A 13158-nucleotide genomic window follows, 5' to 3' on the forward strand; every position below is an offset into this window, starting at 1 on the left:
ACTGGGGGCAGGAGGAGAAGGGGACGACAGAGGATGAGATGGCTGGATGGCATCACCGACTTGATGGACATGGGTTTAGGTGGACTCTGAGAGTTGGTGATGGACAGGGAAGCATGGCGTGCTGCGGTTCATGGGATTGCAAAGAGTTGGACACGACTGAGAGACTGAACTGAACTGAACTGAATGGGCATTATCAATGGACAATATCATGAGAGGTTCCTAATCAGTTTTAAAAATGACTTTTGATTCATTTATTTATTTTGGCTGTACAAAGTCTTAGTTGCGGCATGCAGAATCTTTAGTTGTGGCATGAGAACTCTTAGTTACAGCATGTGTGATCTAGTTTTTTGATGAGTGATTGAACCTGGCCACCTCTGCAGTGAGATTACAGAGTCTTAGCCACTGGACCACGAGAGAAGTCCTTTAAATGACTTTTTTTTTTTTTATTGACAGAAAGTTTCTGATGTCTTTTTGTACTGAGTTATTTGCAAGTGGCAAATGTGGGCACAAAAGAGCAGCATGTTTTCATGCCTTGCATTCTCATGAGACATTTGTTACTCATATCAGGCACTCTCCAACCATTTTCACTTTAATTGGATTAAAGAAGGGACTGTCAGCAGGGCCCCATTGACTAGGAAGTTCTGACCAAGATATTTGGACAGAAAGGCACCTGGAGATATCTTGCACTTCCTCTTTTTGGTTCAGGTAAAGTGTTAACATCCTTTGTTCTACATGCCTTTGCTCTACCTAACAGATTTGCAGTGAAAGTTCCAACCTCTGTTGAATTTTGAGAGGGGACCAAAATTTTGAATTAGAGATTTATATTTAGCTGTGTTATTCCTCACATATATAGGTAAGAAAATATATTTAGTAAAACATACAATCATATGTGTAAACTTCGGAAAAAAAAGAAAGATAACTTTTGAATCTAAGCCAGTACAAAAAAATAAGAATGGAGAAATAAGGAATACAAAGATTGGCAGTGAGCATTGGCATCATTTAAATAGCGAGCTAAGTTCAAATGATTGTAGTAGATAGGTTCACTTGTTCCAGGCAAGCTGACTGAGTTCCTGTGATGTAAGTCCTTCCAAATCAATCGGGTGCAATGAGGTTCCAGTTAAAATACTGATAGAATTCTGTCAAGTTTTGTCTTAATAGGGTCACAAGAGCAAATGTGAGAAAAGTCATTTTAAGTTTCTGAAAAACAAAATTCAAAAATGAGCAATTGTTCTACCGGTTACCAGAATTTATTATGATAATGCAATAATTAAGAGAGCTGGGTACCCATGTGAGAATAGATAGATCAGTGGAACTGAGTAGAGAGCCTGAAAAGAGTCCTGCTAAGCAGACAAATATATGAAAAATATTGACTCTAATTCTTGGTATGGGAAGAACTGGGATCCACCAAAGGCAGTTAGGGAGGATATAACATGAAATAACAACAACTTCATGACATATACAAAACCAAATTCCAGTTAACTAAAGAAATAGCACCTGAAATGTAAATGATCATTTTTATAGAATTCTAGTGAAAAAAAAAATATGAGCAAGACCCAAAAGCAGAGGTAATAAAAGATAAGATAATAGCACAGAGAAAGTTGCAATTGCTATTTGACAGCATAGTTATAGCAAAGTTAAAATAAACATAAAAACTGAAAGAACATTTGCCACATATATGAGAGACATATATACATATATAGAATAGACATAGCCTATAAATCAATACAGAAAGACAATATAATAAAATCATGTGCAACATATATTAAAAAATAAAGCACACACAAAGGAAAACAAATGGCTAATGTATTGAAAAGATTTTCCACGTTCCTGGGGAAATGCAAATTAAAACAAGATGTCATTTTTCACCAATCAATTGGCTGAAAACTGTAAAAGATTGATAGTAGCCAGTGTTAAGCAAGAGGGAAATGCAATTTTGGCAGTGAATTTGGCAGTGGCTAGCAAGATATAAATTTTATAAAGCCTTCAACAACATAATTCCACTGCTAGAAATCTACTTAATTCAAAAATGTGCACAAATGTTCAAGGTATTTATACTGTGATGTTTGTTGCTGCATTAAATTTATTGGCCTAACCGCAAGACTACACATAACTTCACGACGATGGAGAAACAGTTAAGTTGCAATGGTATGCTGATCCTTGGTTGACTTTTTCCTTAGATCCAGTCCTCCCCTTCTCCTTCTCTGCTGTGCTCTCCAGGGCCACTCCTGCAGACTTCTTTTCCTAGGATCCTTCCTCACCTGGCTTTGGGCTCCTTTAGGTTAACGGGAAGTACTGCTGAAATGTTGGTTTGCAGGAAGAACTGAGAAGCCACAGAACCTATTTTTGTTCCCTCTCTGCTCTTACCTGACAGGCCCATCATGGTGCTTTTCCCCTGGGTGACCACAGTCCTCAAGCTCTATTCACCTGACCTCCTCTTTTTGTGCCTATAGTTTGAGTGCTAGTGGTTTCTTGAGCTTCCCTGGTGGTTCAGTCAGTAAAGAATCTACCTGCAATGTGGGAAACCTGGATTCAATCGCTGGGTTGGGAAGATTCCCTGGAGAAGGGCTTGGAGGAGTGGTTTCCTATTGATATTAATCTTTAGATTCTCTTTATTCCCATTTGGCTTTTTTTACTTCTTTCATTATCTCTGTAATTAATTATTTGCATTAAAATTCTCTACTTTAAATGCATTAAATTATTTTGATTGCCTGCTTGGAATGTGCATACAACTGTGCAGCTAGTTAAAAAAAAAAAAGCTATATTAACATATACTGAGTGGAAGAATGTTACTGATAAGTTGCTGACTCCAAGAAGGAAAGTTACTGTATCATTGTTTTTAATTTAAAAATACTTTACCTACACCTTTGTTTAGTATGAACAGTTTTTTTTAAACAAAACAATGTGTATGTTTAAATATTAAATGATAATAATGGTGATAATATTTAACCTTTGTAGGGAAAAACAGGTATGACAAAATGCCTATCAGGATAGGTTATTAGTGTGAAGTAGAAGGGAGGCATGTATGTGAATCTTTTGAGGGGAAGGGCTGCACCTACTTTTGACTTTATTCATTTATTTTTAAAAGTCTTTTCACTTTATATACCTAAATGCTTGGATTTTTCCCATGATGCATAACATTTGTAATTTCAAAACATTCTTAAAGCAGGTAATAAAGCATTGTGTCTAATATGATCACTTTTATTAAACATATATTTCTGTATGTGTTCATTTGTAATGGGAATCCCCCTGAAAGTACAGTCAGTTCTGCAATATTTTGAAAGTGCAAATTTGCTCCAAAAGGATTAATATATTATGGAATACTTTGAACATGCCTTCTATGTGTGTGTCTGTGATTTTGTCTGGGAGAGTTCCAGGTGAATGCTAAAGGTAGTACCTAACTGAACCAAAAGGCTTGTTATTATTGTTGAATTGCTAAGTTGTGTCCGACTCTTTGTGACCCCATGGACTGGAACAGACTTCCCTGACCTTCACTATCTTCTGGAGCTGGCTCAAACTCATATCCTTTGAATTGGTGATGCCATACAAAGATTTCATCTTCTGTCATCTCCTTCTCCTCCTGGCCTCAATATTTCCCAACATCAGGGCCTTTTCCAAGTACTGGAGTTTCCGCTTCAGCATCAGTCCTTCCAGTGCCTTCTGATGAGTATTTAGGGCTGGTTCCTTTAGCATCGACTGGATTGATCTCCTTGCTGTCCAAGGGACTCGCAAGAGTTTTCTCCAGCACCATCATTCAAAAGCATCAGTTCATCAGCACTGTTCCTCTTTACAGTCTAAATATCACATCCATACATGAGTACTGAAAAAAAATCATAGCTTTGACTATATGGACCTTTGTCATCAAAGTGATGTCTTTGGTTTTTAATATGCTGTCTACATTTGTCATAGCTTTCCTTCCAAAGAGCAAGTGTCCTTTCATTTCATGACCATAGTCATGGCCTACAGTGATTTTGGGGCCTGAGAAAATAAAATCTGTCACTCTTTCCAACTTTTTCCCTACCTATTTGCCATGAAGTGATGGGACTGGACGCCATGATCTTAGGTTTTTGAATGTTGAGTTTTAAGACAGCTTTTCACTCTCCTCTTTCACCCTAATCAAGAGGCTCTTTAGTTCCTCTTCACTGTCTGCCATTAGAATGGTATTATCTGCATATATGAGGTTACTGATGTTTTTCCCAGCTTGATTCAAGCTTCTGATTGATCCAACATGACATTTTACATGATATCATCTGCATATAAGTTAAGAAACAGAATGACAAAATACAGCCTTGACATACTTCTTTCCCAATTTTGAACCAGTCTGTTGTTCCATGTAAGGTTATAATTATTGCTTCTTGACCCGCCTACAGGTTTCTCAAGAGACAGGTAAGGTGGTTTGGTATTCCCATCTCTTTAAGAATATTCCACAGTTTGTTGTGATCCACACAATCAAAGGCTTTAGTGTAGTCAATGAAGTAGAAGTAGATGTTTTTCTGGAATTCCCTTGCTTTTTATATATTCCAGTGGATGCTGGCAATTTGATCTCTGGTTCCTCTGCCTTTTATAAATCCAGCTTGAACATCTGGAAGTTCTTGGTTCATGACTTTTTGAAGCCTGGCTTGGAGAATTTTGAGCATTACCTTGCAAGCATGTGAAATGAGCACAATTATCTGATAGGCTGAACATTGTTTGGCATTGCCCTTCTTTGGGATTGGAATGAAAATTGATCTTTTCCAGTCCTGTGGCTACTGCTGAGTTTTCCAAATCTGCTGACATATTGAGTGCAGCAATTTCACAGCATCATCTTTGAGGATTTTAAATAGCTCAGCTGGAATTCTGTCACCTCCACTAGCTTTGTTTGTAGTAATGCTTCATAAGAATCATAAGAAACATTACTTGACTTCACACTCCACTCCAGGATGTCTGGTTCTAGGTGGGTGACTACATCATCATGGTTATCCAGGTCAGTAAGATCTTTTTGGTATAGTTCCAATGTGTATTCTTACCACAGATATCAAGGGAACATTTCATGCAAGGATGGGCGTGATAAAGGACAGAAATGGTAAGGACCTAACAGAGGCAGAAGAGATTAAAAACAGATGGCAAGAATATATGGAAGAACAGAAAAGCTTAGGGGGACACAAAATGCACACACATGTTTAATGCATGTGCCTTAAACATCTGCCACTGTCCACAAGTCTGACTCAGTGTTGTGAGCCATTGTATCCAGATCCCTGGTTTTACAGCTTGCCATATGGTTTCAGATAAGCCTCCTTCATACTCTGTAGTACAATGGACAAGTCTTCCAAGACTAGCTTCCACAAACAAAGGTCAGGTCAGATCTTTTTCAAGATGAAATACCATATTGTAGTTTTTATGCATTTCTTCATCATATAACATGTGCCCAGCTACAAACTGGCACTTGGCATGTACCTCTGTAAGGATTAAATAATGTGCTGCTGCAGCGGATGATTTTCATCACCCCCTGAAAGGAGTTCAAGGTGGAGAGCAGAAATGAGGCACTCTGTGCTCTGGGAAAACTGGCAGAACAGGTCTTCAGATAGTGAGATATTTTTAGAAGCCCAATTCTTGTATATTCTCAAACTAGAAAAACACTAAACTCCTTGATTACATCTGTTCTTTGTGACTAGCAGCGAGCTTCTCAAAAGTAGCAGAAACTTTCTGCAAAAAATATATGCTTGATTGCATGTAGTCGCCCTCATCAAAATCACATATATACTGACCTTTCCCCCTACCTCTTTGGAGAAGCTTCTTAGAGCTATCTGAAATGCTGTGTCCTGGGCTATTGTCCTCATTTTGCCCCAAATAAAATTTAACTTGCAGCTTTCATGTTATATATTTTAAGTCAATACATACATGTATAAAAGTGTGCTACCATTTTTATTAGGTTCTGATTTTTTTCTCCTTGTTGACCATTAAGAAGTTTTTGAGTATTGCATTGTAATCCCATTTTTCTCATTAGCCCCATGGTTTTTTATTGTACAGACTTGCATAGTGTAGTGATTTTTAGTAATAAGCATGTCATATGATAGTGGAACTAATTATACATACATCAAAATGTTAATAGTGTCTCTGGGTAGCAATTTATTTGTTGCTTATCTATAGTGTCTGTTTATTTCTCCGAGGACAGTCATGTGTCAATAACCTAATTACATCTACATAAACATTTTTGAAAGATGAGGTGGGAATCAAAGGATGTCCATAGCCTTTGACTGATTTGGAAAGCTTCACTTACTCATTGGTGATGCAGTCAGTTAAGTGCCTTTTAGCCTACCTAAGTGGCACAAACAACCCATGCTCCTCCTGGAAAACAGAGATAAGGTCTCTCAGCAACACCTTAACTGCTGCTTCAATCCAAATCCCCATTAGCACTAAGAAGAATACAGATGTGAATAGTCGGCATGCCCTTAAATTGGTTTGCAAACATTCAGATGTGAACATGATACAGATGCAGGAATACATAGGCAGACACCAGTAAGATATATTTGGTGCTTATTGGCTTTTGAGGTTAGTCTTATTATCTGAGATCAGAACACCTTGTCTCTCAGAAAATGTGACACTCTTGGGAGATTACAAACCTGAGGCCAATGTGAATGTCCAAAGGGAGAGAAAAACAGGTATAATATTTTGCTCATGTGATTTGCATCTTGAATTTCCACCTACTTTTTCAGAACGAACTTTCACTTGCCATCACTTTGTTCCTTCTCTCCAAGGAGGTATCATGTGGGTTTTTTGTTTATTTCTCTTTTTTTAGTGATAAATTACTCCACCTGCAGCTAAACTCTATTGTTTATCTGTGATCTGGGCAGAAGCCCTTCCTCCTCTTCCCCTCCCGACCGTGGGCGGCTTCTGGGTCAGCGCCCTCTGAACTCTGAACTCGTTCCTGATTGATCCTTGTTCTTTCCTGTCTCGTCACACCCCGTCTGCACACAGACTCTGCTGTTGGCTCCGCTCCGTGGGGCTTTGTTCCTCACGGGTCTCTCTCTGACAGAGGGCTTGATCCGTGCAGCACAGCTCGTTCTCGGTGTTCAGCCTCTGGCTTCAACCACTGAAGCACAAATACTCTCCAGCTGGGAGTCAGACAAGGGCAGAGATGAAGAACCCAGAAGCCCAACAGGATGTTTCGGTTTCCCAGGGGATTCGCATGATGTTTTATGTGATGAAGCCCAGTGAAACGTCATTCCAAACCCTGGAAGAGGTGCCTGATTATGTACGGAAGGTGAGGCTCTCTGGGAAGAGGCTGCTCTTGCTTTTCTCTTAATAAGAAGTAACTTAAACACAGTGTGGGGTTTCATTCATGTCCATTCTTCAAATAATTCTAATAAAAACAGTTTCAAAACAAAGCATGAGGGAAAAGTAGAATTTCCACTTGAATTGAATTTCTGTACAATATCCATAACCATCTCTTCCTGTTAAATTTTCTCTTCCCTGAAATGTCACTCCAGAATCTGATAAAACTTTAAAAAGTTTTCCGGGACACAGTGGCATTACAAATTTAGCTGTTAGAAGCTCAGTATCCAATGGTTATGTGGTATCAGTAAACTTTGTTAACAATTTTGTTTCTAAAGGAAAACTTGTCTACCTCCTCCCAGGAAATGATTTCCTGTTTTGTTGTTGTTGTTGTTGCTTTAAGCAGGGTGGTTCTGCAGAATGGATACACAGCTGAGAATTCAACCCTGATTTCCTAAGTTTGAACTTAAACCAAGTTTTCTTTGAAACTCTTAAGTGTTCAGAGGCACTTTTCACTTCTGGTTACTGGCCACGATTGGAAGTGGAAATATCCAGAATTAGAACTTGAATACTGAAGTTCCCCACCCTGTCAGAGTTGTTCCTAAAACACTTACTAGTTCAGACCAGAAATAGAAAAGAAAATGACATCAGAAAATATGTTCTTAGGCTTTGGGTTTAGAAAATTTCAGTACTCATGATCAACTTTCAAATGAGAGAATGCCTTAATTTTTTCAGGATTTTATATTACCCCTTTCTGATTTTTTAAGGAAAGAATGTGGTACTCACATCTTTATAAATCATTATTATTTTATATTATGACATCAAACCTAGCCTGATATTTGTCATCAATTATAGATGATTTTTTTCTATAAGAAAAAACTGAATGAATAAAACTTGAATGATGTCTAAAATGTTTAAAATGATCTCATTCTCTGAAATACTCAGAAGCAAAATTTTTTGTTCCTACAGTTTCAATTTTTTTCAAAATTTTATTCGAGTATAATTGATTTACAGTGTTGATTAGTTTCTGCTGTACCACAAAGTGTATCCGTTATACATATACATATCCATTCTTTTAAAGATTCTTTTCCCATATAGATCTTACACAGTACTGAGAAGAATTCTCCATATGCTATACAGTAGGTCCTTATTAGCTGTATATTTTATATATAGTAGTGTGCTGCTGCTGCTGCTCCTAAGTCACTTCAGTCGTGTCCGACTCTGTGCGACCCCATAGACGGCAGCCCACCAGGCTCCCCTGTCCCTGGGATTCTCCAGGCAAGAACACTGGAGTGGCTGCCATTTCCTTCTCCAATGCATGAAAGTGAAAAGTGAAAGTGAAGTCGCTCAGTTGTGTCTGACTCTTGGCGACCCCATGGACTGCAGCCTACCAGGCTTCTCCGCCCATGGGATTTTCCAGGCAAGAGTACTGGAGTGGGGTGCCATTGCCTTCTCCGATATAGTAGTGTGTATTCCTACAATTTCAATTTTGTGATTCCTGTCATTCTAATATGAAAAATATCATGCACATCTTTAAGGAAAGTGATTTAAAGTGGACCTTATCTTTGTAGTGTATTGATAGATTTCTGATTATTGCCCTTATTTTAAAAAGTATTTTTTAGACCTTGAAACATGTCCTGCCTAATCTTTTGTATTTTCTTGGCAGAATTATTGTGGTTGTATCTATGGTTATATTTCTTTCTTTTAAAAATATATTTATTTATTTTGGCTGTGCTGGGTTTTCCTTGTTGCACAGGCTTTTCTCTCGTTGTTGCAAGTAGGGGCTACTCTCTAGCTGTGGTGTGAAGGCTTCTCATTGCAGTGACTTCTTTTGCTGGGGGGTTACAGGGCGCATGGGCTTCAGTAGTTGTGGCAACTGGGCTCAGTAGTTGCGGCTCCTAGGCTCTTGAACACAGGCTCAATAGTTGTGGCACATAGGCCTAGTTGCCTTGCAGCATGTGAACACTTCCTGGACCAGGGATCGAACCCATGTCTCCCGCATTGGCAGATGGATTCTCCACCACTGAGCTGCCAGGGAAGCCTCTATGGTTATATTTTGTATCCAAATCAGATGATAGAATTGGAGTACTTTGTTAGTGTGTGTCTGAAATAAACAGAATTCTTTGCCTGTTGGGAGGAAGTAACCCCCGAGGATAGGTTCGTACCTTTTCTGCTATGAACTGTCACTCTGGGCCTCCCACATCGGGAATGACTAATCAGGAAACTTGGAAGAATTTCATACCAAGCACAATAGCATCTCTCTTCTGCGATTTCCTTTCCAGGCAACTCCATTTTTCATTTCCTTGATGCTGCTTGAGCTGGTTGTCAGCTGGATTCGCAAAGGGAAGCCATCAGGCGGCTTGGATGATGCCTTAGCCTCTTTGTCAGCCGGCATTATGTCTCGGCTTCCGAGGTGAGTTAGCTGGTTAGCTGCGGTGAGTGAATAAACTTAAATTCTCCAGGTAAGATGAAGAAGAAACCCATTGTATGGGGAATTGGTCTGTTTTTACACACATCCCCAAAGAACTCAGTTACGGTCATTGTTTAAATGTTCGATGTTTTGTTCATCATGGATGTTTTACATCTGTTACTGAAAATACTGCTCTAAGTATTATTTATTGTGATTACTGAATTTATTGGTGCCTCCTTAAATTTTGTGCCCAAGGCAATTGCTTGTTTTAGCCTAGTCCCAGGCCTGAGTTTTGTCCTAGTTATCTACTGGGAAATTAATTTTGCCTCAGGCAAATTCACCTGCAGTAGCAATCTCCCTAATCAATGTCACACAAAGCTCTAGGTTTCTACCGTGGTCTCCTAAGTGGTATCTCTGTCTCTGGTCCTATTTCCCACTCCAGTGTTCTCGCCTGGAGAATCCCAGGGATGGAGGACCCTGGTGGGCTGCCGTCTATGGGGCCGCACAGAGTCGGACACGACTGAAGCGACTTAGCAGCAGCAGCAGCAGTCCTATTTCACTTGCAGCCAAATATTTCCATAACATGAATCTGGTGGAAACTCCCTCATAGGTTCCTTATGGCCTGAGGATAATTTCTTCCCTAATCTATGGAGGCCTCTGTCTATCCAGCCTGCCTTCTGGTCCTTTGATTCTTCTTCCCCCATTGCAATAGCCATTTGCTCCATATTTGCCATCACCCAGATGTCTCATGTGGTCATCCAAGTGGCCAGCTCCCATTTATTTCTTCAGTCTCAATATAGACTTCTCATGAAGAGTCATACTCTTCAGCAAGTCTTGTCTGTTTTCCAGCCCTACTTTAGGCATCGCTTCACTACGGGCTGAAATCACTGTGGAGTATTGTGCCTACACCATAGTAGAATTTATTAAGCTCACCTGTTTGCCCCCCACCCCCCGCCCCCACCACCGGCCCTTCCTGCTAGGTTGCCTGTAACTTGAGAAAAAGAAGTGTTCTTTCTTCATAGTTTTAACTCCTATGCCTATAATGATGTACAAAATAATTGTTTATGTGTGTTTTAATGGAGTATGGTTTACAATGCTAATTTCTGCTGTACAATGAAGTGAACCAGCTATATGTATACAGATATCTCCTCGCTCTTGAGCCTCCCTCGCCCTCATCCCACTGCTCTAGGTCATCACAGAGCACAAAGCTGAGCTCCCTGTGCAATACAGTAGGCTCCCATTGGCTATCTATTTTATAGATATTACTGCATATATGTCAGTCCTAATCTCCCAGTTTCTCCCACCATCCCCTTCCCTTCCATGTATACATGTCCATTCTCTATGTCTGTGTCTCTATGACTGTGCCCTGGGACCAGGTTTATCTGTTCCATTTTTCTAGATTCCGTTCATCTGTTAATATACGGTATTTGTTTTTCTCCTTCTGACTTACTTTGCTCTGTATGATAGACTCTAGGTATAGGAATGAAATTGGGTCAATGGTAGAGATATGGCAGAATTTATTATAAATCTCACATTCCTATAGTGTTATGTTGATGGTGAAGTCTGAGGATGAAGGAATTAAACAATGCATACTGGAGTGGGTTGGCATTTCCTCATCCTCCAGGAGGTCTTCCCAACCCAGGGATTGAACCCAAGTCTCTTGCGTCTCCTGCATTAGTGTGCTCACTCAGTTGTGTCTGACTCTTTGAGACCTCATGGACTGTAACCCACCCGTCTTCTCTGTTCACGGCATTCTCCCAGCAAGAATACTGGGGTTCCCATTTCCTTTTCCAGAGGATCTTCCTGGCCCAGGGATTGAACCCTTGTCTCCTGCGTCTCCTGCATTGGCAGGCAGATTCTTTACCACTGTACCACCTGGGGACCCCAAAATAATGAATGCTGTGCTACTTTTTAGAAAGAATACATTATAATGTGTTTAGAGGAGGTACCAGTGAATGGCGGGCTCTTCGGTGTATGAGAGTTTTCCCAAGAGGAGAGGGTGAGGGAAGAGTCCCTCAGAAGTCTGTGCCTTGTATTACTGGTGAATGTTCTCATTCCTGCTTCCCACCCATTGCTGCTTTTACTGTTTTAAGAGTTTCACTTCTGACCAGTGCTCACTGCTTTGGAATGTTTGCATGAACCGCCCAGTGGGAAACCAAGGTGGATTTTTTAAAAATAAAATAAGAACTTAAAGATAGCTGAGAAAACGTAAAATCATTTCCTATGATTGCATAAAATTATTTAGATAGAAAGTAAACCTAAAGGTAAAATTTATTTCATACATGTTACTATGAAAAAGATAGGTTAATAGTTATAAAATAATAGTAATGATAATCAGAATAGTGATTCTCTGAAAAACTACTCATATGGTATCATGCTGCTGTCAGAATCAGAGAATAATATCTCAAATTATTTTCAATTTCCAGAATACTCTAATTGGGAATTTACAATTATACATAATTTCCTTTATTTCGTGCCTCCCTTTAAACAGAAGTGAACAAAAAATATATTCAGCATACTCAAGGGACAAGTATATTTGACTGTTGAAAAATACTCGGTTATAATAGTTTATTCTGAGAAACTTAAGTGTATAGTTTTATGGAAATGGAACAATTGATGAATTGTCAAAATAACCTGATAACTGAGAAGTGTCCTGCAGGAACAATTACGCATCACATATTTTGTTGAGCTGGAATGAATTTATAAAGAACTCAGGGAGACATCAAGTCGGATGAATGCGTCAGTATTTCTTTCACTGTTTTAAGTTTTACTTTGGTCACAAGTGAGATTAGATTGTTCTCTTATTATATTGTAACAACTAGAAATGTAAACTGTATCCTCAGTACTCTTATTTCTCTTCAACACTGTGATTAAAAGAAAAGGTACAGAATTCTAACAAGATACCCAGGGAATAATATTTCTGCTAAAAAAAAAAACAAAAAACAAAAACAAAAAAAACCCCAAATATAAGGGAAATGGGGAGAGAGAAAGAGAAAATAAAACAAACCAGCCCTTCAGGGATAAGCCTGGAGTTCTTTTTCTTCACATCCCACTACTCAGAACACTCCTTAATCTAGCACAAGCTGTGAACTCTGGTGCCCTTTGAAAGAAAGGGAAAAGGTTGTGAACTTGAATTTGGAGCTTATTTTTTATAGTTGTATTTTGAATGAGAACAGCACCTTACTCCTTTTTTTTGTTCACAGTTTTAAATTACGAAATGCGGATAACTTTGTACATTTTACAAATAATTTTATCTTTCACGGGCTTTTGTCTGAAAGATCTCAGCAAAGCGAATTATCTGGAAATGAAATTTCCCAATGTTTTAATTTATTTTGTTGCTATCACAAAAATTGCCAGACATAAGCAGAGAAGAAAAGCTGGTCCTTAGGATCCACTCTTCGCAATCCTCTTTCAGCACAAGATGAGACGGGGGATTTGACCGAAACTCTTAGAACAATATTTCAGTTGAAACCACAGCATCAAGGGGAATCCTTGTGCAA

At 39.1% G+C, this 13158-nt stretch overlaps 1 protein-coding gene across 5 annotated transcripts in view; it reads left to right on the top strand.

Annotated features, from left to right (window-relative positions):
* The first annotated feature begins 6926 nt into the window (after window positions 1-6926).
* AGMO (alkylglycerol monooxygenase) overlaps window positions 6927-13158 on the top strand; it is a 390090-nt gene continuing 383858 nt past the window's right edge. For 4 of the 5 annotated variants that reach the window (XM_027540026.1, XM_027540025.1, XM_027540024.1 and 1 more), the window contains exons 1-2: window positions 6927-7237; window positions 9531-9661. In XM_027540026.1, coding sequence (XP_027395827.1) covers window positions 7112-7237; window positions 9531-9661 — 257 coding nt within the window. In that variant the 5' untranslated portion in view covers window positions 6927-7111. The remainder of the gene's footprint in view (window positions 7238-9530; window positions 9662-13158) is intronic. The other variant, XM_027540021.1, reaches the window with a different exon arrangement.

The sequence above is a fragment of the Bos indicus x Bos taurus genome, chromosome 4, assembly GCF_003369695.1.
Source record: "Bos indicus x Bos taurus breed Angus x Brahman F1 hybrid chromosome 4, Bos_hybrid_MaternalHap_v2.0, whole genome shotgun sequence".
Classification (NCBI taxonomy): domain Eukaryota; kingdom Metazoa; phylum Chordata; class Mammalia; order Artiodactyla; family Bovidae; genus Bos; species Bos indicus x Bos taurus.